This window comes from Hesperophylax consimilis, chromosome 3 (genome assembly GCF_061612785.1).
Source record: "Hesperophylax consimilis isolate HC1 chromosome 3, BYU_Hcon_1.0, whole genome shotgun sequence".
Classification (NCBI taxonomy): Eukaryota; Metazoa; Arthropoda; class Insecta; order Trichoptera; family Limnephilidae; genus Hesperophylax; species Hesperophylax consimilis.
Window position 1 is genome coordinate 26,263,861 of NC_142838.1, and position 26,146 is coordinate 26,290,006.

Consider the following 26,146-nt stretch of genomic DNA (forward strand, 5'->3'; position numbering starts at 1 on the left):
GTCTTGAAATATTCGTCGCGTGTGCGGTGAAACATGCGTCGCAGGCGATTTTTTTCCTTGATGAGCGATAGAACGTACTCGGGAATCTTGATCGTGTATGGGTGTATTTCTTTTAGAGGAATGTGTGTATCTTGTGCTGTTTGAAGAATCTCTGTGAGAGTGCTTGTAGCTGCGTCGATTTCTTGTGGCGAGCGCAGAGTTCCCGAAGTGAGATGAATTCGTTCGTTGACTTCTTTTTTGAATCCTTCCCAGTTCGCATCCTTGTAATTGCGCTGTTTTCTGGGGGTCCTTGAAGTTGTGCCGCCTATAGTAAAGCTCACGGGCAGGTGGTCCGATGACAGTTCGTCTAGTGTGCGCAGTGAAGATATTGTCTTAACATTTTTCTCGAGTACTATATCCAATGTACTCGGATATCTAGATAGTTGCGAGTAGTACGTAGGTCTGTCGGGCGCCATTATCGAATAGGTATTTGTCTGCATGTGTGTAAAGAGCGTATTTCCGTTCGCATTTCCTCTGTAGTTATTCCAATAGTTGTGTTTGGCGTTCAAATCGCCTCCCATCACAACAATTGGTCCCAGATTGAGCAATTTATTGAGATCTTCTCTCACTAGGTTACGTTGGGTGCAGTATACGGAGATGATGGTGTGCGCTCTACCCTCTATGGTGACTTCGATAATCGTAGCTTCGGCGTACTTCAACTTCGGAGTGGGGATTCTTGTGGACGTCATAGATTGCCGAACGAATATTGCGGTTCCTCCGCCTGATCTTTCCTTTCGATCGTCTCGATAAATCTCGAAGCCTTGCACTCTCAGCGGTACACTTGGATTCAAGTGGGATTCTGATAAGAGAATAATGTCGGTGTTTAGTTCGTTTGCCAAAGCGAGCAGTTCGTCTGTCTTGTAGCGCACGCTAAATGCGTTCCATACGAGGACTTTCACCATCTCGGTATTAGGCATCGAGGGTGTCTAGAAGCTCTATCAGGATGACGAGCTTGTCTGCTCTTGTTGTGCAGCAGGCGAGCTGTGATCGCATCCTCAGGAGTCCTTGGAGCAGGGCCATCAGATCCAGGTTGTCCTCTGGGGAGTCGGGCGCGCGCACGTGCTCCTGCTGTGGGCGGGGCTGGGGGCGGGGCTGTGGGGGCGGCACGGGCTCGCGCTGCTGTTGGGCGGGGGCGGTGCCTCCGGCTACGTTGGCCCATGTGCGTCCATCCGTCCTCGGCTGAGGAGGTGGCCTGCTCGGGTTCTGTTCTGCCGGTGGGCGTTGGGCCCTTCTGGCAGGTCGCTGCTGTATGGAGGCGACGTACGCTACCCGCTTGGGGCAGCCTCTGTAGTTGGCGGGATGCGGGCCTGAGCAGTTGAAGCATGCGGCGGACTCGTCTCTCGTCTTTTTGGGGCATTCTGCCGAAGCATGCTCCAGTAAGCATTTTACGCACCTTGCTGTGTGCGAGCAGTTTCGGGACCCATGCCCGAAGTCTTGACATCTGTAGCACTGGGTGCCGTGCTGAAGGTGATTGCTCCTGTGCTTCTGGAGTCGAATGCGGCAGTGGCACAGGTATTTGACCTCCGCACGCAGCTGTCCCATGTTGACTTCCTTATTGAAGTGTGCTAAGTATAAGGGATACTCAATTGAGGCGGTCATCTTGACCACCTTCACAGCTGGGAATCCCTGCGATTCCAGATCCGCCGCGATGTCTTCCACTTCTACGAGCGGCAGGCCCTTGATCACGGCCTTTTTCATTTTTTCGGCTTCGGCCGTGAATGTGTGGAAGCCGCGAGCCTCCGCTCGCAGTCCATTGGTGAGGGCGCGATGGTCCTCCATCGTGCGCACGAAGATGTTGGCCGTGCCGCCCCTGTTATACCTAAAAGTAAAGAGCTTACCAGCCCCCAGATGTCCTTGGACCGCAGCTGTGATCTGCGCGTGTGTCATGTTCCCCAGGGTCATCACAACCGGGGGAACGCGGTCTCTCCTGCCGGTACCTGCGGGGGAGAAAGATGTATTAGTATTGGCACGCTTATTACGCGGCGCGCCAGCGCCTTCGCTTACCTCGGGCAACTCTTCAAATCGGTTGCCACACTAGAGCGGTTGTGGTCCCCGTGGGGACATGGGCCTCTTCACGGGGTTGGACGGCCTCGTCCAGCCTCCATCCTGGGGGGCAGCCGTCTCCATTGGCTGCTGCGGTCTCGGGGGCGCCACGTAGGCCGACGCTGGGCCTATCGAGGGGCGCCTGGGGGCAGGACTTGGTCCTGCTGCCCAAGAGGGGCCTGCTACGGGCTCCGTCATCTCGGTGGCGTCGGGCGTCGTGGGAGCCGTGGTGGTGGATGGTCTCCGGGTCCTTGGGTCCTCGGGGCGGGGCTGTGGTGCGGGGACCGTAAGGCGCACGGTCCCAGTCTTCCTTCGAAACGCTATCTGGTGAGCGCCGGGCGGTACCACGACCGGGGAGTCCTCGTGGTCAGCGGGAAGCATCCTCGTCGGGAACATCTTCACTTGTTGTGAGCGGTGACTCCTCTTAAAAAGAGAGCACGTCTCGGGAACTTGCGGGCGGTTTGTAGGGGCCAGCGTGGATTTTTTGTGTTGAGTAATACTTTGCGTGAAAGATTGCCTTGATAAAGGCAGTTGGGTGAGCGCGGGCGCCTGCTCAGTGGGCTGGCGGGATTCCTCCGGCCGGCAAAAGTAGCGGAGTCTGGCTGAGTACACAAGCCAGACAAAAACGCTTTTGTGGTTGTGTCACAAACCACAAAAACTCCTATCTCTTCTCAATCTCCTCTATCTTTACGCCAAAATCACAAAAACACTCAAACCCCGAAACCACTTGATACCGTGTCGCCGACACTACGCCAAAATCACAAAAACACTTCAACCCCGAAACCGCTTGATACCGTGTCGCTGACACATTTGGAAATCTTTACATCAAAATAACTCAATCAAATGATGTATTATATGTGATTAATCAAGATAATTACATAGCAATATAATAGCAGAACCTAAAATACATCTGAAAATAATCATCCAGCACCTCCCTCGGACACACCAACCCATGAAGTGACCACGGCTAGGAGGGCTACCCAGTATTTACGTAGGACCCCCTCCACTACTCCCCGGATGGAATTCCATGATGGCCGCCGTCTCCAACCAATCACAGCCCGGCATATCACCTTGACTTTCTTATCAAACACTGATAACAGATTCAAATGTGATTAATTGTGATATCATCAGACTGGATTTACGGGAAAAAGATGCAAGATATAACTACGAAATGAATATCAACATCAAGAAATGATTATATACTAATATATTTGCATGAATAATTATATCTAACTATATTTGTTACCCTTTGGAAAATGTTCAAACCAAAGATATTTAACTTCAAACCTAATATGAAAACTTGTATAATTATTTATAAAATAAATAAACGGGACTGCGGGAGATGGTTTTGGTAGATTGAACTGACTTGGTGAAAGGTATCATATTAAAATATAACTTTCCTCTCAACAAGATAATTGCAGAGAGGAGAAATACCTAACCACTTTACTCCTCACGAAAGAGGATAGAACACCTCCGAGAGGGTTCGATTTGAAAACGTTCTATAAATAGAGAACCGAATTCCATACAAAGTTAGTTCAACAACTACCTCTGAAAGAGAATCCTCTCTCCTGAAGAAACCATCTCCAAGTCTCCAAAGTCTCAAGAAATATTTTCAAGTGTTTTATTCAGTAGTAAATTCAGTTTTTTGCCAGTAATAAATTCCTTTCGTCAGTTCAGATCTGGAACAAATTCCTCTCTGATCGTGGCATTAAACTCCTCCACAAAGGCTCTACAACATCTACCAAGACTGAAAACGCTAAAAAGTGTACCCAGCTACCTTCGTATCTACAGTTATTGTACGGACAGTACATTGTTTCGTACAATAAGCTATGCTTTATTGCAGGAGATTTCAATCTTAATATTAATGAAAACATCATAAATAATAACAAGAATGAATATATAAATTGTATGACTGAACATAACTTCATATCATGAAATATAAACAAAAATACAAGAGAAATAAAAGGTCACACGCCATCTTGTTTAGACCATATCTGAATGATATGGAGAAAATTTAATTTGTGTTAATAAAATTATTGATCTAGGCATTATGTTCGATAGTAAACTCACATTTGTATGTCATATTGATAATATTATCAACAAGGCCCTAAAGACTCTTGGCTTTGTTTTGAGAGCTGCAAAAGATTTCAATAATTTAGGGACATTTATTATGTTATATAAAACCCTTGTCAGATGCCAACTTGAGTATAACTCTACGTTATGGTCTCCATTTTTCAATATTCATTCAGATAACATTGAAAAGATTCAACGGAAGTTTCTAAGGTTTATAAATTACTATGAAAAACATAAATTACAATTACCTCTTAGATAAAATGTCTCTATTGAAACTTTCAGAAAGAAGAATAAGCACAGATTTAATACTGTTACAAAGAATACTACATTTTAAAATTGACTGTCCCAAATTGCTTCAATGTATCAATATCCATGTTCCCAAAAATCATGCCGACATTTCTTACCTTTTTACTTCAATAACACCAATAACACTAGCTTACCAAAATTCTCCGATTCCGAGACTTCACACTCTCATATTCTGATCTGGGTGATATATTTCATTTGAAAACTAATCAGTATAAATGTTGTATATTCTATCACTTTTATTCTTCTAGACACAAATAGACCCATGTACCCATAAAACTTCTCCGCTTCTACTATTTTGTTTTGTTGAATCTTTTAAATTCAATTATATGCGTGAGAATTAATTTTTGCCATTATGTTTACATTCTTCTTTATTGTATTAATTTTTAAGTGTTTACTCTGATACAAAATGCTTGTATTTTTTTAAAGAAAAGCCCACTAGGGCGTGTAATAAATAAATAAATATCTGGACCAATGTAAATAGCAAAGATCTACACAAAGTGAAGTCAATTATTTGGAAAACCGATATAACTGATCACCATGCATGCATTCTTTTTTATGATAACAAAACTAAACCAAAAAAACATGACCTAATAACCAAAAAATCCACCATAAATATGACTATTTTAGCCGAAAAACTAATGTGTTAGATAATGATGATACTGAAACCTGCTGAAACAACTTTGAAAATATATTGTCACAGCACATAAAAAATCGACTATTGAAACTACAGTTCAAATAAAATCAAAAATTAGATGTTTAAAACCTTGGATAACCCAAGGACTTATAATATCTATCAGAAAAAAAGAAACACTGTATAAAGCAACATTAAAAATCCCCTAGATGAAAAAACATACATTATTTACAAAATTTAAAAAAAAAACTAACCTGTATTAAAAAAAGTAAAGAGGACTATTTCAAAAAGAAAATACTATCTGCAGACAATAACAATAAACAAATATGGAAAACAGTTAATTTAGCCATGGAAAATTCTATAAAAACCCAAAACATAAAGTACATTGAACATGAAAACAAAATCATAGATGCTAACATTCATCCTAAACAATGTGCAAACATATTTAATTATTTTTTTTGCCAATGTTGGAAAAATCTAGCGAAAAATATTAATAAACGTATTAACCCAAAAAAGCAAATAATTGTAAATTTGGATACTCAAAAAAAAAGTCAAAGTTTGAAACAACGTCTGAGTGTGAAATCTTAAAAATAATTAAAGGCATGAAAGGAGGTTCGTCTCCCGGATTCGATAATATTACGGTACATTTTCTAAAATCCATGAAAATTCATTTGGTAAAACCCATTACTTATTTAAGATAAACTTAAGTTTAATTAAAGGAATTTTTTCAACAAACTACAAGAACACTATAATTTCACATATTTATAAAGCTGGAGATCCACAACAAATAAGTAATTATCGCCCTATCTGTCTAATCTCAAACATACTTAGTAAAGATTTTTGAAAAAATCGTGAAAAAACGGTTGGTCAATTTTCTCGAAAACAATAAAATCCTACACAAAAACCAATTTGGTTTTATAAAATCACTCAGCACACAAGATGCTATTGCTAATGTAACTTCAGACATTTACGAATCATTAGATAAATGCGAAAAATGTGCAGGTATTTTTATTGATCTCAGAAAAGCTTTTGATAGCATATCCCAAGAAATTTTACTGAGAAAATATAGGTATAAAAGAAAATGCGATTAAATGGATTACCAACTATTTGAAAAATCGCCCAAAAGTCGTAAAAATTAATCAGGTTAATAATGATAAAGAAATATCAGACTTTGGAATCCCGCAAGGTACGGTGCTTGGACCAATTCTTTTTACAATATACGTTAACGATATTTTCTTTCAACCATTACATGGACACATTACTTCATATGCCGACGATACAGAACTAATTATAAAGGAAAAGACTTGGGAAAAAGTAACGCTAAAAGCCACAGAAGACATAAACACTCTTAAGAATTTCTTCGACATTAATTTACTGTCACTAAATAGCGATAAAACATTTGTCATTCGATTTGCAATACAATCAAAAGACACCCCTAAACACTTTGAAATTATCATAAATGACAATTCCAAAACACACGATAAAAATTATTGTATCACAAACTGCTCAATATTAAAAACAACAAACACAATCAAATATTTAGGAATAATTATAGATAAAAATCTGAAATGGAAAGACCAAATATGTCAAGTTGTAAAAAAGATTAGAAAACTAATATATATATTCTTAAGAATCAGAAATTTTTTGTCGATAAAAAACCTATATTTAATATACTATGCTTTGGTTCAATCAACTCTACAATATGCCATCATTAGTTGGGGATCCGCATATAAAACTAACCTCCTTCCAATAGAAGTCGTGCAGACAATAATTTTTAAAATCATATTAAAAAAACCTTCGGACTACCCAACAGACCGCTTATTTAAAGAATTTCAAGTACCTCCTTTTAAAGATCTTTACATTAAAAATTCATTAATTCAAATTATAAAAGAATAAGAAAAGTACTAATTTCTAACTGAAAACCGCACTCGACATACATTTTTCCATGTCCAAAATTAAACACTTCATTTGCACAAAATTACTAAGCATACCAAGGAAGAACCTTTTTCAATCAACTCCCTGAGGAAATCGAAATCATAAACGACAAAAGACAAGCTTTGAGCATTTTGAAAAAATATTTTAAAGATAAATTATCAAAAAAATGAAAAATAAATATTCTACTCAAGAAGCAATTTCTTCTCCAAATATAGTACACATATTAAAAAAAAATAATAATTGTCTTTATCCCAGAAACTAATAACATCATATTTTTATTTATAAATTATAGCTACTAGTAGTACATTTTACTTACAATATTTTTTTCCTACTTCTCTTGATTCTATATGTATATCTACAATAACATAATGTACACTCCTCTTCCAACCACAAGCGAATGCTTCTCTGGAAGAGTAGTATTAAAGATTGTCATTGTAAATTGTAAACCTTATTACTTACATGTACTTTTTCCTTTAATAAATAAAAAAAAAATCATTTTACCAGGTATGTATATATATATATTTATGTAATATATATTAATTTACCTTTACCCATTTAGGCAATTATTCGGGAACTGGCCACGCTTAATACGATTTTTTTAAATAAAATGTTTCGATTTTAGGTTAGGTTAGGTTAGGTTATTAAAGGTTAGGTTAGCATAGGTTAGGTTAGGATAGGTTAGGTTAAGTTGGGTTATTGTAGGTTAGGTTAGATTGGGTTAGGTTATTATAGGTTAGGTTGGGTTATTACACGTTAGATTAGGATAGGTTAGGTTAGGAAAGTGTGGTTGGGTTAAGTTAGTATAGGTTATGTTAGGGTTTTTTACATACAAAAATATTTTTTAAAACTTGCCTTATTAACAATATTTTAATAAATAACGGATTTCTTAACATATTATTTATGTAAAAAAAAAACGTTTTACACATTATTACGCATTATCACATTATTACATATTTTAAATTTTATATAGATTTTTGCGGGCAAGAGCAATATGCTCGGCACCTGAAACAAAGATGATTTTAATCTAAGTCAGCAACTCTAAGCACAGGTCATCTCTCTACCCAAGAATTTACAAACTTTTTAAAACATTGAAAATTCTTAAAGATCGGCATTCCACGCCGTTTTGTAATCCCTCTCAAACCATCCAACGTTTCCTCTTTGACATCCACCAACTCCGGATCGTCTTGAACTGCCGGACTCCTTGTGGGCTCTCATACTCTCCATGAGCACATAGGACCGGGGAGAAGGTTCTCGTCTCTTTTGGGAGGATATCTCCTTCCCTCTTACCTGCGCTATTTTAATAACTTCCACGGAGGACATATTATTTATAGTAAAAAGAAATTAGAAAAAAAACCAACCTAACAATTAACAAAAAAATCCTGACAAATGCTGGAACTTACCGCTATAGAATAATGCCGCATAGAATACAAATTTAACAAAATAACAATTTAATTATTTAATTGAAGGGTAACTCAGTACTGACAATAGATTCTGCCACTTTTTTACAATTCAGATTAACTCAAAACACTTTTAAACACCACTGACATTTTTCGGTAATTCGACCCGAAAATGAAGTAAAAAACAATTTTCAACATTTATAATTAAACGAAAATTAGAAATTTTAAAATCGATAAAAATAGATAGGGTCCCATTAGTTTAGTTGGTAGAGCGGCGCCCCGGCAAAGCGAGGCTCCTGGATTCAAGTCCTAGATGTGACCGTATCTTTTTCTGATTTTTGTTTCAAATTTTTGTTTAATAATTGCTAATATTAGCAATGACAATATTGTCTTCAAATTGTAAATGTTTTAGGAATTTTGAAAGATTGTAAAATAATATTTTGTAATAAAGAATAAAGTTTTATTATTATTAGTGTCTTTATTGCTTTGATATAAATTGTATTCGCACAGTAAAATGTGTCACATATGACTGGAATAAATTTATTTATTGCTTACTGTGACACAGTTTAAAGTTGTGAATACAATTTATAACACAGTAATAAACTTAGTTTCATGTATTCTTTATCCAGGCACAAAGTCATCCAATTAACTGCCATAATTGATTTCAAAATCATTTATTGTTTTATTTCCGAAATTATATATTTTCCAAAGTTTCCAAAAAATATAACGTCTATTAAATTCGAGGCATTTATTAATTTTGGTATTTTTGAGGTAGCTACATCCTTATATTGTTATTATTTTTCATATTATAATATGGGCCACCTTTTGTACTACAACCAAACTAGCAGGTTTGTTTGTTATTGAAACTTAAGTTATTGCTTTTTACGATATGGGATAGATGTCGCTAGCATGGAAGTTAAGTAAAAATAGAATCGACGTTTTCCGGTGTTTTCACTTGGTTTTTGGTTTATAACATGCAGCTGTAGCTGAATTGACAAATGGGTCGGGTTTCCACTTCCCACCCCCGCAATGCGTCGTGAGTTCAATTCCTCGGCTGGCTAAGTCCACCATCATTATTGCACAAGCTACATGTTCTGCTTTTAATTATGGCAGTAGGAGATTTGTAAAATATTGTCGTTTTTTTTTTTCCTATCTGCACACTTCGAATAATTTATTTATCTCTAGCTGAATCTGTTATAAGGTATGGAATAACAGCTTGGAGATTTTCCTGTAAAACTAATATCGACCATGTTCAATCCGTGCAAAATTCTTTGGTTAAATTATTGGCTGAAAAAAATTTATACAATGAAAGGCATAATATTCCATACTATGAGAGTCTCAAAATTCTTTCAGTGAGAGCAATTCTGTTATACAAAATTATATTTCAGCACATAAATAACCCCTTATATATAAACAGGCTAGAACACAATCATAATACTTGTTTTAACTTTAATGAAGGACTTATTGTACCTAAGCATATAAATAAATATGGACAAAGAACTATATGATTCCCAGTTGTTTTAATATGTTACCTGCTGAAATTAAAAACTGTGTCCAAAACAAACAATTGGTGAACTTACTGAAAACTTGGCTTACTGAAAGAAATAATTTGTATTAGCTTACAATGATATATTATTCTAAAGACTTTTAAAATTGTTATTTATGTTTTTCATAATTTTCTTTTGCTATATTTCTGTAATGTTTTAATTTTTTGTTTTAGACATATAATTGTAAAAATGTTACTGTAAACTCGCTATAATAAGATTTATAATGTAAAGAACCCGTTAGACAAACTGCTAAAAAGCAGTTTATCGGGAATTTTTTGCCTTATATTTGTAAAGTGTGCAATATATAATAAAAAATAAATAAATAAAAAAAACCAGTAATGTTTTTTTTTTTTTTTTAATTATAAAAAAGTGTGTTTTGGTGAATCTAACTCCGACAGTATCCATCTCAAGATGATCTAGACCTTGAAGTATGGATCATGAGATTGCTGGCGTAAATATTTATTTACCTCAATTAACTGACGGTTTTTTTTCTTCAAGTTTATTAGGCCGGAGAGAATTTGTTAAATTTCAAAATCCCTGTATGTGATCATTGATCATATACTATATGAGAAAAAAACAAAAACAAAAAAATATTTGCAATGACATCTTCATATGGCGCGGATAAACTTAAGTTTAGAGGATTTTTATATAAAAAGCCGTTAATATATTTTGCCATTAATGTGTACAAATCATTGATGTATTTAGTATTTAGTCTATGGTGCAAATGTTTGATTTCCTAACTGTCGCAGTATCCAAAAAATACAGACCGGAATTTCTAAAAGACCGAATGTATGTAATGTGTTTCCCTAAACAACCAAGTATATTTTTGGATAGAAATTTTAAACTCACTTTTTTACCATAAAATTTTTTGTACTATTTGCTTGATGGGTTACGACGGGAAAATAACCTTTTTCGCCTGTAATATCAATACAAATTGAAAATATCTCCCGAGTAAAAATGAATGCCGCTGACCGATCAGATGCTGTGGCTTTAATTCGGCTTATTTCCAACCCGCCAAATAATTCAATATATACTAGTACTTCACTCAACAATTACTGCTTTTTATATTTTTTTCACCTGTAAACTATTCGTTCAATTTGTATTGATAATACAGGTGAATAACTGTTGTATGCTTTTTGTAGATCTACAAAGGCACAGAAAAGTTTCTGTTTTTTTGCTAGAAACTTCTCAGTGAGCATACGCAATGAGAAGATCTGGTCCATGCACCCCCTTCAACTCATAAAAGCACTTTGTACATCCCATATATTATCCTTTGTTTCCTTTCTTACTTTTTCAGTCAAAATTCTACCATACAGCTTGCCAACTGAACTTAGCAGGCTAATAGCCCTATGATTCCCTATGCATGATCACAGCTCTTCTCCAATTTAAAGGCGTGTAACCCTCCTTTAAACATTGGTTAAAAATATTGCACAACCATGTGAGAATTATACGTCTCTCCTTTAAAATATTCAGCAGCAATATTGTCGAAACCGACAGCCCTACATTCTTCATACACTTAATTGATCTTTCTATCTAATCCATGCTAATTTCGGTAACATTCACTCCATCATCATTCATATCTGATTCGCCGCTGGAATCACTGTCACTCACTTCGCTTTCGATGACTTCCTCGAAATACTTCATACATATCTCTTTGATTTTTTCCTCATTCGTCAACATTTTTCCATATTTCGATTTTATCACTTTCATGCTTCCGTTTTCTGGGCCACTCCGGGACCTTTTGACTTCCTTCCAAAACAACTTAATGTTTTCTTGGAAATGGTTTGTCATTTTCATTCCTTCTTACCGTTTCTCCATTACTGTAAATTATAACAATATTATGTTATTGGGAAAAATATTTTATTCGACGAACTTAACATAATACAATTATCCCTAAGGTGAAAAAAAGCTGGTCATTTATATAAATAGGTTTAAAACTTAAATATTGCAGAGATTTTTTTCTTGATGGAAATGCAATTTACATAGGATTATAAAATAACGATATTTGTTTAGTAAAATGATAACATAGCTTAATAATTCTTAAGATCTAGTACGTAAATGAAATTATAATATATGACAAAGAATACTTATCATTGCATACAGATGTTTCATCATAAAAAAATAAAACTAAGAAAAAACTTATTATATAAATCACAATTCTTACTTAAATTCTATAATATCTTTCAGATTAATCCTACTTTAATTTTTAATTACACCTATTTGAATTTCACTTGTTTTCGGAAATTAATTAATGCCAATATTGATAGTGGAAATTAACCCACTTCTCGATATCTAAAACTCGAAACTCGGCAAATAGACTCGTTGTCGATGACAATGCATTCTATCAACTATTGGTGGCAATCGCTCACATATTTATCTGAAATCGGATGACATTACAACATTAAATATACGAAATAAATGTCGATTCTACCCGATAGGTATTTGGCGAGGTTAGTAGAGTTGTCGATTTCAGTTCCTGGGTAGGAAGGTTCAAAACTAAGTCAAACCAAACACAAAAATATATTTGCTTTTGTTTTAAAAGACATATTAAAATAGATGAATCGAATGTATATTTATTTATTTACGAATCAGAATACCAATAATTCATTTGAAGTTGAACGATTTTTTATGAGGTTTGACTTATCCAAAACCGGTACCAAAAAAATTTAACACTTTTTTGTATTTCATACAATCTCAATGGTCAACATCAACATCATACTAAATTAGATCATTTATTTTGCGAATCAGCACAAAAAAGTACACTTATACTAAATTTATAGTAAATTACTCTTTATTGTTTAATATAGTTAAATAAAATAAAAAATTATATATTTTTAGTATATGTATATAGGTATGTGGTAACCATGAATCAAATTTCTACCATAACAATAATATTTAATTAGAACAAGAAATGTGCCTCTGGTCTGGAGTATGTCCACAAAAAAACTACCACTTATTGCAGAAAATCCGAAAGATTCCCTTATCCTAACGGACGAAATTCAATCGTTCTAAAGCAGACGATAGATTGGAATGTGTTTTTTTATACTAGAATTTCAATGGAGGGTGCTTCGCCACGCCTGAAGCGAACCCAGGATTAAAGACGCGGTTGACACATTCAAACCACACGTGAACGAATCTATGGAAATCTGCAAGCTTTCGGTCTTTCTCCTTCATACAATAAGAGTATCTTAAATACCCAGGATCATTCTTCCTCCCCTCTTCGAGACATAGAGTATGGCAAAAGAAGCCTAGTGCCAGTAGGTAACGTAATGTTAATAATACATTAATTCTGCTAGAAATAATATCTGCAATAACAGTTTGTGTACTTCTGCAAGGTACGCTTGCATTTCTAATGAATTTTTGTTCACAGTTTTCCCAGTAGTAATAGTAACGTTGCAAAATTGATCAATGTCAGGCATCAACACTCATTAAAGGAGAATAAATAATTACAATGCACATTACAATTGGGCACAAATTTGCAACTGGCTCTATTCCGTGATTCTTAGATAATATTCAATTTAAATTATTGATGACAATACGTGAAAATTTAATAATATTATAACTTTTGAAGGTAATGTAATATATCGTCGATGAAGAAGATAATACCGTTAAATCTAGACTAAACATGAAACAGAACAAGACACAGATAAAGAAAAGGTAACGGTCTCAACTGGGAATTGAACCCAGGATCTCTGTCTCAAGGGACAACGTTACACTATCTAGGTAACAAATAGGTTTATTAGAAATTTGTTATCATTCAAAAAAGATTAAATGAAAATCAGATTTCTGAATTCTGAATTTGAAATATGAGATCGACAAAAATAACGGAAAATAATAAAGGCCAACTGACCGAGTTTGATGAGGCGTTGTTCCGGTATGACAGAGAACATGGGTCTCAGTTGATGAGACCGTCACCTTTTTTCTGTGTCTTGTTCTGTTTCATGGATCTCAGTTGATGAGACCCTTACTTTTTTTCTCTGTGTCTTGCTCTATTTGGTGTTTCGTTAAGATTTGTTAGTATTATCTTCAATATAAATGATTTGAAAGTTATGTTTAAATCCAATTTCACGATCAGTGATTTTGATGCCAATGATATTTCTCAAACGATGTTTTTCAAGAGATGAATTTCTTAAAATAATAAAGTTATTTGTACAAAACATAGCTTTAAATTTATCGAGCATGTTCAACGAAGGTACATGAAGTGTAGAATATCTACAATTATAACAGAAAACACTATACACGGCAGCAATTAACTTAATCATTTTACAATCAATTAAATTAATTATATAAAGTTAAGCAACTGAATACAAAGCACAAAAAATTATGAACGTCACAAAAGAAAATTATCCCTGCAGCCTTTAATCTAAAAAAATAACGTAATTTAAATAATACTTATTCAAGGAAAGCATTTAGTTTCATCTGCACCATCAGTGCAATCTTTTTTGTGGTCACACAGCTGTTCAAGAGTGATACATCTACCGTCAACGCATCTAAGTTCGCCCAGAGGACAAGGAGATGAATGAGAAGTAAGACTTGAAACAGACTCCATCTCTTCAATTTTCCTTGTGATGTTATATCCATCTGTTGGGATGGGAATCAGTTTGTCTTTGTCTTCCATGCAGGCGCCTCTGATGCAAGGTCGGACTCTGCTAATGATGCGTTTCTTGCAGTTGGGGTCTCCGATAGGGCAAGGGGACGCGCGGCGGATGCTGACGGAGGAAGAAGCGCTTGTGACCTGGATGACTGGGGGGGCGGCAGTGGTGGTGGTGGAGGTCAGGGCGGCCTTCTTACGATTGAGGGCGGAGAAGGGCTTCAACTTGGGCAGGATGGAGTCGCTCATCATGAGTATTTCCTTGCTGTTTTCGTATTCCATGGTGGTTTTTGCGGTCACTGAAATATTTAATATGTGAGCTATTAATATGAATTGAAATAATAAGCTCTCAAAAAACAGCAGAAATATCTAATTCGGGTTGAATCTTGCGATCATACATAAAGATAGTTGCCAATAAAAATGTGCGGTGAAAAAAATGAAGACAACGTTGGTAGTTCTTATTCGAAGTATGATACAGTTAAAAGTGACCGATGAGGATAGGGTCCCATTAGCGCAGTTGGTAGAGCATTGTCCCGGAAAGACAAGGGTCCTGGGTTCGAGTCCCAGATGTGACCGTTTCCTTTTCTGATTTTTCTGTTTCAGATTTTCGTTTAAGAATCACTAATATTGTCTTCAATATTTAGAAATATCTAAATTTACGACGGGTAACAAATTATTGTCAGCCAAATAAAGAAGTAATTTATTGCTGTCCGAAGTATTAGAATTCCCACGGTCATCCTTTGAACTTTCTTAGTCTTAAAGAATGTACTGTAACATTGTGATTATCACTTTGCTTCGTCAAAACAGAAATCAGGTTCGAAATAACCGTGCTTTCGTCGAGGCAAATTTCAATTTTTAGAACTACGATGTGCGGAAACCGGTTGGCATGAAGCCATAAAGTACAAACAGTTGTTATGTACACAGTGATTCACTGTTTGATAAAAAATACAAATTTCGGTCGTATGTCTGTCCATGAAAAAATGGTTCGATGGACTCAGCTTTTCTTTGAATTTCAAATAAATAAGTGTCAATTATAACAGCTGATTATGTGAAGAATTCAGACAAGCGATAAAGTACCTACCTATAATATAATATTTTAACAGAAAATTACTTTAACTGTCATTTTTAAATTAAAGTTATCGTTTAATACAATTATATAATTAAAATAAGTTATTCGGATTGGGCGCACAAATTTTGCAACTGGCTCTGTTCCGTGATACTTGAATAATATTAAATTTGAATGATTGATGAAAACGAATTTGTGAAATTTATGCCGAGAATGTAAATATTGAAAAATGATGCTTAAAATTTTATGTTATATTCAGTAAAGATATAATAACGTTAAAACTTTTATAGGTATAACTTTTGAAGGTAATGTCATGTATCATTGATGAAGAAGATAATACTTACAAATCTAGACTAAACTAAATTCCAAAATAATATTTTCACCGCTTCTGGTATATATTTTTTTGCAAATGTGACATAAACTAATAATAATGTAATACAATGTTTTTAAAAATAACTTTTTCGAGCCCCTCTCCTGTTGAAAACCATACACTGTGAAAGCGGTAGGCAATGTTGTAATACAATATTTTTTAATTAACTTTTCAGAGCCTCTGTCCTGTTAAAAATCATGTACCTACTAGGAAAGCGGTCGGACAGCGGAATTGGTTAAGAGAAACGGCTGCGCGGATTTTTTCATACAAAACTTAAATTTGGATTTTAAGCCAACATACTTGAAAAACAAACTGAATAATTATTTTTTTAATCGAAAGGTATAGCAAATATCTTGTATCAGCATGTGATATTTTATTTATTTTGTTTCAAATTATAAAAATATAGGACATTAAAGATATCAAGGTAACTTAGGTAATTATTTGTGAGTTAAAATAATTAACGGTTGCATCCCCGAGGAGTGCATGAGTTGAGTACAGGTTAGTTTTTATAAATCATGTTGTTTCAATAATAAAAGCATTATAATCACCAGTATCAGCTGCGATCGTCGTCCTGGCTGTGGTGGTCTGCAGTCTGGGCGGACGCGGTAATCTGGCTGGGCGGGGGTGCTGACTGGCGGCCCCCAGCACATCCTCTTGCTCTCCGCCCCCGAACCCGCTCTGACCACACTCCAACTCATCCTCGCCGCCGCCCACGCAGTCCTGGTGCCCGTCGCATACCCACTCCTCGGGGATGCAGCCGTTGTTGTCACATCTGGAAAGGTAGGTAAGGGGTTTTTTACTATTTGAATCAAGTCTAATTCGAGAAAGAACTAAAAATTGTAGAATGGAATAAAAATATAGGTACCTAAACTTGTAATTTTTTAAAGACCTCCACTATTAAACGGAACTAGAGATCGTGAATTCAAATAAAAATCTCTAGTAGTTGCCTTTTATAGTAATTAAGCTTAATCAAATAGTTCTATTTAAAAAGTCGTATTAAGCGTGGCCAGAGATTCCGAATAATTTCCTCCCAAAGAACCTGTCAGATATATTTACTCAGTGAACATTAAAAACAAGCGGATTCACGTCTGATGAATACATTTTAAAATACCGTACATAACTCTTTCCTGCGGCTACCAAGAAAGTGCCGCTTGACGTTTCGGTACGGATGCTTTACTGTCACTTGCAATACTATATAAGTATGGCACTTGGCACTATTCACGGCGTATTGCTCAAGCGGTCTGCAGACGCCGTCAATCGCCGGTAGATTTGCCGTGAATCCGCAAAACTTACGATATTATGTCAAACCTAAGATATGTGCTATTGCTTAGGTCAATAGATCTATTGTCTTCATCGATTACATCATTTACTACAAATGGGCACAATATTAGTAGCTTTTTATCACTAGCATGATTCATTAGTTGAATAACCATCACGACCGTTGTTTCCAATCCTACTGATCAACTCTTGACCCGAAACTTTGGTTCAACATTTCTCAAACGCACAACGACGCTCTTTCCAACGGGAAGGTGACGACTGAGCCAAACTACTGGATTAAGTTTGCATGTTGCAGTTTAATGACTACTTATAAAAAATGTTAACGTAAATGTGAAAAATATTCGCGACACCAAGATAGTGGCATTAAAGTCAAGGTAACACTTTATTTTTAACATATTACGTACGTTTGTAAAATAATATTCAAATACAATACTTAATTCGTCAATATTAATTAAACATTGAAAGTTTTTACTTTGATGTCATTTTATTGTCTATGAAAGAGGATGGGGTAATTTAAGATAATCAGCGGTAAAGATGTTTGGAAATCGGACGTAACTGAACAAATCACTTGTCTGATCGGAACCTAAGGTTGATCGTTCGAAAAGTTGGGAACAACGGCCGTTAGCGTGCCAAGACATCCACCGTGGATTTCCTAGTAGCTCACCGCACTTTATGGTATTTTGAATATTAAAAATGCTCCTAGCATACGAATTAAGTTTTTATTCGCTCAACGAGAAAGTAAAGTACCTTAATAATTCTAGCTTGTCGTTTCGCCTCTTGCAAGTATGATTATTTTATTTGTGAAAAAGCGCGTCGTAAAATTTAATGTCAAATATCATAATTTTACATTTTCCAGGACAAAGAACTGAATTTATTTATGTATGGTTAAATTTACAAAAAATAGTCAATTATTACAAACATAGACGGCGGTTAAGAGTATGTTTTTTGATAACATCACAGTGCACGAAAAATCAATGTTTACGATGATTCCGCTATTAAAAACTGGTACTTACCTGTAAATGGCTGACTAATCTAACGAAATAAATGTGGTAAACGTAGATGCATAGGAAAAATATCCATTATTTACAAGTAAATGCAGTATTAGATTTATGAAAGTGAAAAAATATGATCTTTTACACGGAATTCGCCACGCGCTTTTTCACATATAAAAAATCAATGCTTACAAGTGAAGAAACGATAAGCAAGAAAAATATTAAGATGCATTATCCTTACCTAGCGAATAAAATTTATTTTAGTATGTATTTTTAAATACCATATAATGAAGGCAAGTGCGTTGGCTTCCTGACGCATCCGCTACGCATTCGCTGTTTTCCAAAAACTAATGGTAGAAATAATTATGTAAAAAATGAAATAAAAAAGTACCTGAACTCATTGGGTCCACATCCCTCATCACATCCTTGCTCATCCGTACCGCCGGGGCAGTCGCTAATGGTGTCACAGCGCCAGTGTTGCGGGACGCAGGAGCCGTCCAGCGTACAGCGCGTCTCCCCCGCTGGGCACGCGCCCCGCCCCGACGGCCCCGCGGCGCCCCTACCCGGCGCGCATTCCTCCCCCGATCCCATAGCGGGGTACTGCGAACAGTCGAAAACGGCGGCCAGCGAGGCGGGAGCGGCGCTGATCACGTCGTGGCAGGACCCGGCGATCTCTGTACAGTTCAAATATTGAGGTTAATATAATATGTTATCAATGAACAAGAAACAAAGATGGCAGTGAAAGGAGAACATTTACAAATGTTGAGCAACGACAATATACACATAATACAAAAAGTACAGATGGAAGACAATTACACGTTTTACAAGACAATTACAACTAAGGGAGGTTAAAGGGCTTTTAAAAATTACACATTACGTATCGACTGTCGAAATTCATTCAGGCTTACACCAAAAAATTCAATGCTTTGACTTGACGTTGAGTTGACAAGTTTCGCCATTATAGACACAGGAGAATGGAAACCATAATTACTGGAATGCTGATTGAGAAACAGTAATTCATTATTCCGGAGTGTACTGGAAGGGACGTTTAACTGTATCAGCCGCAACAAACCAGCTGTGTCAGTAATACTGTTGATAATTGTGAAAATGCAAATCAGATCAGAGTCCTTTCTACGTTTTTCCAACGAATAAATGTTTAAAGTATGTTCAATTTCATCGCCTCTTTCAAGTCCCATCCTCCAAGCAATTTCTCGTAGGAAGCGATGCTGTACGGATTCGATGTGACAGATGTGGACAGCATAAAAAGAAGACCAAATTACACTAGCATATTCAAGGTGAGGGCGAACCATCGAGTAGTATAGAGTTTTAAGTGTAAGTTTTAAGTTTTAATTTTTCATATATAAATAAGGAATCAGCGTTTCTAGAGACATGCTCAGTTAAAGCAGTATGTGACTTATAGACTTCTACCGAAGAGGATGGAGGAATGTAATCACAACCAAGTACAAGCTTTTTAGTACCTAATAGAACACCTAGAAACAATTGTTCAGCAACATTGTTAGATGATTCTAGAATATGGCAAGGGTATTTTTGTTTACAAATATCATCATTCCACCACCTTTACACTTTACGGAAGAAGTAGAACGGTCACTTGAAATATTTTATAGCCAAACAGTCCAAGCTCACCACATGAGACATTATCAGAGAGCCACGTTTCGGTAAAAAATAAAAAGTCGTTATGACATACATTGACGTTACAGAAAATAGTGTTCAGTTTTGTGTTTGAGGCGATTTGGGGCAATGGTTGCTTTAATGCCCGCTTCATTTAGTGCTAGAACATTCGCGAGTTTATCTGCCTCAGTAGAAGTACTGGGGTGAATTAACACCCCACCACTTTTTAGTTCTCGCATTCCAGTGACACGGATGCCCAGTTCCCTTGGATTGATAGCATTTTTCAGCGATTTTAGTTTCGACTCGGAAGTGGACGGGACGTCGAGTGCGATCGAGAGTATTCACTACTTTCATGAACCATTGAAAGGGCCAGATAGATAGGACCATCATTGGTTCTTACATCAAGCCTCCTTTTTAAAACCAATCTACTATTTAATTATTCATATTGCCCCCAAGCGGCTGAAGGACTGGAAAATATTAAATAGATACCGTTTTATATACACAAAATACTTTAGTTACCGTCACAAGCAGGTCTGCAGGGCGGCAGCACTTTCATCCCCTGCGGTCGGCACTCGGGCTCTAGCAGCGAGCAAAGGAATTGCCTGGCTCGTGAGCTGCAGCCGGAGCGGAGCAGCACCTGCAGGAGGGGCGCTGCCTCGAGCAGGCGGGCCCCACCGCCCAGGGGCAAGGTGGTCAAGTCGTACGGCAGCACGCCGCGGCACATCGACAGGCGGGTGGAGAAGCAAATCCCTGAAATATTGCATTGTTTTTATTATCATTATCATGTCGCAACATTCCAGGGCGGGATTTGATTTTCTCCAGTCATTCAGCCTTTCCATCACAACTATCATTTTATTAAGAAATGTGGATTTTGAAGAGACTAAACCTAAAACTGATTAGGCTCCTTCTCACATCTCATAAAAATCCTTCGAAGGAACTATCTATATTATCCGTCAATCGATTGGACAACATAATATAGTTATTTGAAAAGGGGGCTGACTGCAGACATTTAATAAAAGAGGAAATTCAAATGCTGACACCTATTTCCACAAAGGAAATAATCATCACCTATCAGTAATCATCCTTTGATTCAATGATCTCTAGTAATCAGCGAGATAAAAATAAAATAGGCATTCAAAGAGTCCATTGAAAGTACTGCAGAATAATACTCACCATCTTCAGTTGAGTTCCACCTGCTTCTGACGGTTGTGCTCCTCACTTTGTTCCTTCCCACCATGGAGGGAAGTGTCGGAGAAACCCTGGTATTGTAAACTGACGACTGAGTTGTACTCCTTAAGTTTGCTGCCTCTTCGATGGGAATGCCAAAGCTGTTCTGATGGCCTGAGGTGAACCTTGGAATACTGTGCATGGCCTGAGCTCCTTTATCTATATTTGGTCCGGAGATATCTGGACGTTCCCCGTTGAACTTGTCAGCGTCCTTCTCAACAGATTCTTCCGAACCACTGGGTGTTGATTCAATTCCATCTTTGTTGTAAAATATAGCGAATGTATTTGTTAAGAATTTATCGTCGTAGATATCTGTAACGGGGTGTACTCCGATAACTTTCTTGGGGTTTCTTTTCTCATTGGATTCAGCATCTTCATGTTCGTTGCCGTATTGGACAGAAGGAGAAAGGTTTGTTGGAAACACTGGTGCTGATGGGGTGGTGGATGTTGTTATTTTTGGGGGCAAACCAGATATAGGGTTTAGCTTAACAAAGCTCTGGAATCCTTCATCATCTGCTTTGTCATCATCTGAATATCCAAATATTAATTCATCTGAAAGAAAATTATTATCTTCATTAGTATCTAATAGAAAGAAACAATGTTTGGATTCTTCTTTTTAACACCGGTAGGTATACTGGCATGTTCTTCAGGGAACTCGATTGGGGGTGTTAACTGTGTTGATGTTATATTAAATTAAGCATTTCACGCTTTAGAAGTTCCGAAGAACGGACTAGTAATTCTAAACGTTCCTCTTTTGGTGAATTTATTTTAAAGTAAATAATTAGTTTTCCTGAGAGTTCGATATTACAAATATTTAAGGCTTGTCGTAAAGTGTCAGAAAGATACCTGAGTAATGTTGGACTAGGGTTTGTAATCCCGCATCCGCAATTCCGCGGGATTTCTGCAATATTTGATCCCATGGATTTGCAGTATTTTAACATACTGTGATGACAGTCAAAAGCTGAGAGCATTTTCCGCTGCTGGGCTTTTTTGCAAAAATGTCCATGGGTGACGTGACACTCCATCTCCGCGTCTATATCTTATTTTTTTCATCAAAGTCTGCCTAAAATACTAATTACGTAACGTTTTAGACGTATTTTTAATAATATTACTAGTACGAAAGATGATTGATCTCAAATGACTACGGACAATCCTGTCAGTGACAAATATATTTTTTTAAATCTTATAATTTTCAAAGCCTTCTTAAAATACTTATCACGTTACGCTATCAATATCTTTTTATATGTTAAATATTACTGGAATCTACCAAAGAAGATTAATATGAAAATTTATCTTTATGACTTATAATCCTTTTCAATGTCATTTTTCATAATATACTAGTATCAAATATAAATGATACCAAATAATTTTAAAAAAGCGTTAATGAATTTCGGCATTATTTCAATTTACCCCTTTTTTGCAAACCATATACATCACATTCATGCAGTAAGTTTATCTGCATAAAATGAGTTCCATTTTATGCAGTTCCTTGACTGCCTGCATAGAAACAGATTTAGTAATGATTTATTATTAATTTACCCTTTTCTTTCACTGGTTTGGTATCCGGACGCTTAGCAGCCAAAGTGTCAAGCAAGATTTTGGAGTGGGTCCGTTCGCTATTATTGGCTTCTTTGTTAGAATCGGTCTGCTTCGGATCTCCAGGGCGAAAGTATTCCTTCTGAGATTGTCCAGCGCTCTGGAGCCATTCCGTAGAGTTTGCATTGTCCACCGGTAAAGGTAAAGGAGATGTATCTGTGGAAGAAGAACAAGGAGAAGTTATTCAAATGCATTACACACAAGTTCCAACTTTTAGGAGTCATCGGAACTATGGCATAGTATGTCGGGAGGCTGAAGGGAGCGGGGAGGGAATATAGGACAATGCTGGTCTCTCACCAGGACGATACTGAGTTTATTCTAAGAGTATCCACTCTGAAACACGCATATTTTATACACCATTCGATTCGAACTTTTTTTAATGTGTTTTTATTTAGTTATTAAAAAAAACTTTTTTATATCTATTATAAACCTTAGTAATTCTACGACATTTAGGTATACCCTACACTACATCTAAAACGTATTCCTTTTAGCATTTAGTAAATAACCAACAAAAACAAGCAAGGCTTTTAGCTTCTTTAACATCTGTCGGTAGGTCATTGAAAATCTTAAATCCTTTAAAATAGAGATTATTTTGGGTTCTCGACAAATTTGTCTGGAAGTTTAAAATTAACCAAGTCTAATATTGATTCGAAATTTAATACGAGTTTGAAGTTTATCAGATTAATTACGATTAAAATACTTCATCAATATATTTCAGTATATTACTTATTTGAGGTCTGGTAGAATTCATCACATTAAGGGAATCTTTGTCTTAATGGCACATTGGCTTAGGATATCTGAATATGGATATCTGTAACATCTGGGACAAAAATGTCGATTTTTATATCTGTAACATCTGGGGCAAATGTCGAATGTATATCTGTAAAATGTGGGGAAAATTTCGAATGTGTGTTTTTAAATTATTTGTCCATCATTTTCGGTATTTTGCCTTTGGATTTATCGGCCATTATAATCACAGCTGGCAATATGTAACCAAGCATATTTACTTTATGCGGCCAAGTGGCCTGGCATACCTGTCCCGATTATAATAAGTAATTGATTCCAAGTGGACGCTTCCTCAATTAATGGCAGATGCCTCTCGAGTGGTGTTTACATTGTGCAACTAACTTTCCCCTCGATGGCACTGCGTTGCGCTGGTCAAAAGTCAAGTACTACGAATAAATGTAATCATATTATTATCTTTATTATTTCCACAAAACACTGTGTGTGTGTGTTTGTGGGTTTTTAGGTTCGTTTGTTGGACAATTATCATAACATGAAGCCGAAATCTGTTTTCTAAAGCAGCAAAATCTCTAGATTTACGGGAAATCTACATAACTTTTTCTGTCTGGAATTTTTATGTAAATGCTGCTGTTTCCACCATGACCAATAAATGTAATATAAAAATCAAAATTTTGTAAGAAATTTACACAAAACCTTTCTATGATGATGTTTTGTGTAATGATATTTCATATTCAAATATTCACAAAGACCAATACAGCATCACTTGTCAAAAATAAGATTTTTTAAATAACGTAATTGATTTCAACACAGAGGACCTTCTGGAATGATTGCCGGAAGTGATAGAAATCCTAAACATGACTTTCACTTTTCTTTCTGTATTACATTATATTACCTTAAACATTTTTTTTGTTTTCTTTATAAACATTATAAACAAAAGTCCTCATTTTATATTTTCTGAAAATGGGAATAAAACTTAAAGAGAGTATTATTATGCGTTTATATCGATTCACGTTTTTAAACTCTTAGAATAAGTGTTCCTACTTTTCGCGGATTTTTGTGAAATATCTCATAAATAATGCGAAATAATCCAAAATCCAATAAACGTACTAAAAACACTAAAAATATTTTATAATTTACCATTCAAAAACAAACATTGTCAATTTTCATTATAAATAAATATGTTTTGTTTTTTGAAAAATTACGAAGGTCTGATAAATGTAATAATATCAATAGTTATGGAGGATAAAATAGCAACTGGAAGCAAAGAGTATTTATCGAAATTGAAATTTTTTCTAAATTTTAAACAAAGCGAATATACATTTCAAATACAGAAATATCATTTTTTGCCCTTATCGTTTATCTAAACAATAAGTTCCAATTTTGAAAATGAACGTTGAATAAAAAGCAAATTTGAGAACATTACACAGGAATATTTCAGATAATAGACAATCCAAATTAGTTTTGAACAAAATGTGCCATATTGCATTTGTAATGTTTGATAATCTTTCAACCAAGTAGGTAATAAGTACCGCGTTGTGATTAGCAAGTAGTAAAATTAAATAAATTAGTAATTTTATGGTTATTACGTCAAAGTCTTAGATGCCAAAAGATACGGTTTCTCCTCTGGTGACCCCGGAGTTTAAACATCTCTCCGGAATCTGGTTGAACCCGACCACTGCGGAGGTTAACATTTTATAGATATTATCACCTCAGTAGCGATTAGATTAATTTCGCAATAATTCATTTTTATGACGTTTGACTTCTATGTGGTCATGTGGCTCACGAAGGCGCCAAAATGTCCTGGCATGACCCTTAAACACCATGAATGTGGCGCCTTTCAAAATCAAATCACGCCATTTGTAGATGGTGGGTATAGATATAGAGGATTGGCTGTTATACAACTCTGTCTTGGTGCAGGCTCTTGCTTCATTTACATTTTATCAACCGTCTCATTCGTGTTCTTCTGTTATGTTGACTATTGACATACGAGACATTTAAAAATATAATATGACAAAATATAATATATGAATGCCGCACAAGAGTCCAAAATGCTCCCAACCATCTGGAGCCAGTGAGACTGTAGCATCCCTGCACACCTGTAGGGACGGGAAAGAGATGGGGCAAAAGAAAGTGGAAAAGTATCTGGCTATTAAGATCTGGTCACCAAACACGGATAAAGCCATTTCAAGCAACGCTTCAATTCCGAATGGCCGATACTGAGAACATCATTCACTCTGGAACGTGCCGCAAATATAGTATTTACAAATTTTACTTATTTTATTTTATTTGGAATGAAACCAAATAGTGAATTTGTCATAATTGAAGAAATAATAAAATTACTTAAGCATATGTCATTGGAATTTGTTTTCCTAAAAGGGGACACCGATTATTTTCAGTGGGATATCACTTTTGTCGATTTCCGTAACGGTTTACCTTACCGATAATTTCACCAGTAGGCGTAGACTAACAGTAGGTGTTTAATTCTTGATTCATGGACCTCGATAGGGTCAAGCGGAAGAAAGCGTTTCAGATGTGGTTTTACGCGCTGAATTCCATTTTTAAATAATAACAATATGTTTAGACACAACTCGCTGTCACACAACTAACTGACGAGCAATTTACAAACAGTCTTCGTAAAATTTCTTACGTGAATTTCCTAATTTATTATATTTTCTTTCATCT

The 26,146-nt window shown here is 36.0% G+C and overlaps 1 protein-coding gene across 1 annotated transcript in view; it reads right to left on the reverse strand.

The window, feature by feature from the left end:
• Nucleotides 1-11,885: 11,885 nt before the first annotated feature.
• Nucleotides 11,886-26,146, reverse strand: part of LOC149425172 (uncharacterized) — a 238,260-nt gene continuing 223,999 nt past the window's right edge. Inside the window, exons 4-9 of the mRNA XM_089650999.1 lie at nucleotides 22,664-22,876; nucleotides 21,071-21,676; nucleotides 20,417-20,647; nucleotides 18,660-18,942; nucleotides 16,547-16,770; nucleotides 11,886-14,861 (exon numbers count right to left, since the gene is read on the reverse strand). Of these exons, the coding sequence (XP_089507125.1) occupies nucleotides 14,368-14,861; nucleotides 16,547-16,770; nucleotides 18,660-18,942; nucleotides 20,417-20,647; nucleotides 21,071-21,676; nucleotides 22,664-22,876 (2,051 nt within the window). The 3' untranslated portion in view covers nucleotides 11,886-14,367. The remainder of the gene's footprint in view (nucleotides 14,862-16,546; nucleotides 16,771-18,659; nucleotides 18,943-20,416; nucleotides 20,648-21,070; nucleotides 21,677-22,663; nucleotides 22,877-26,146) is intronic.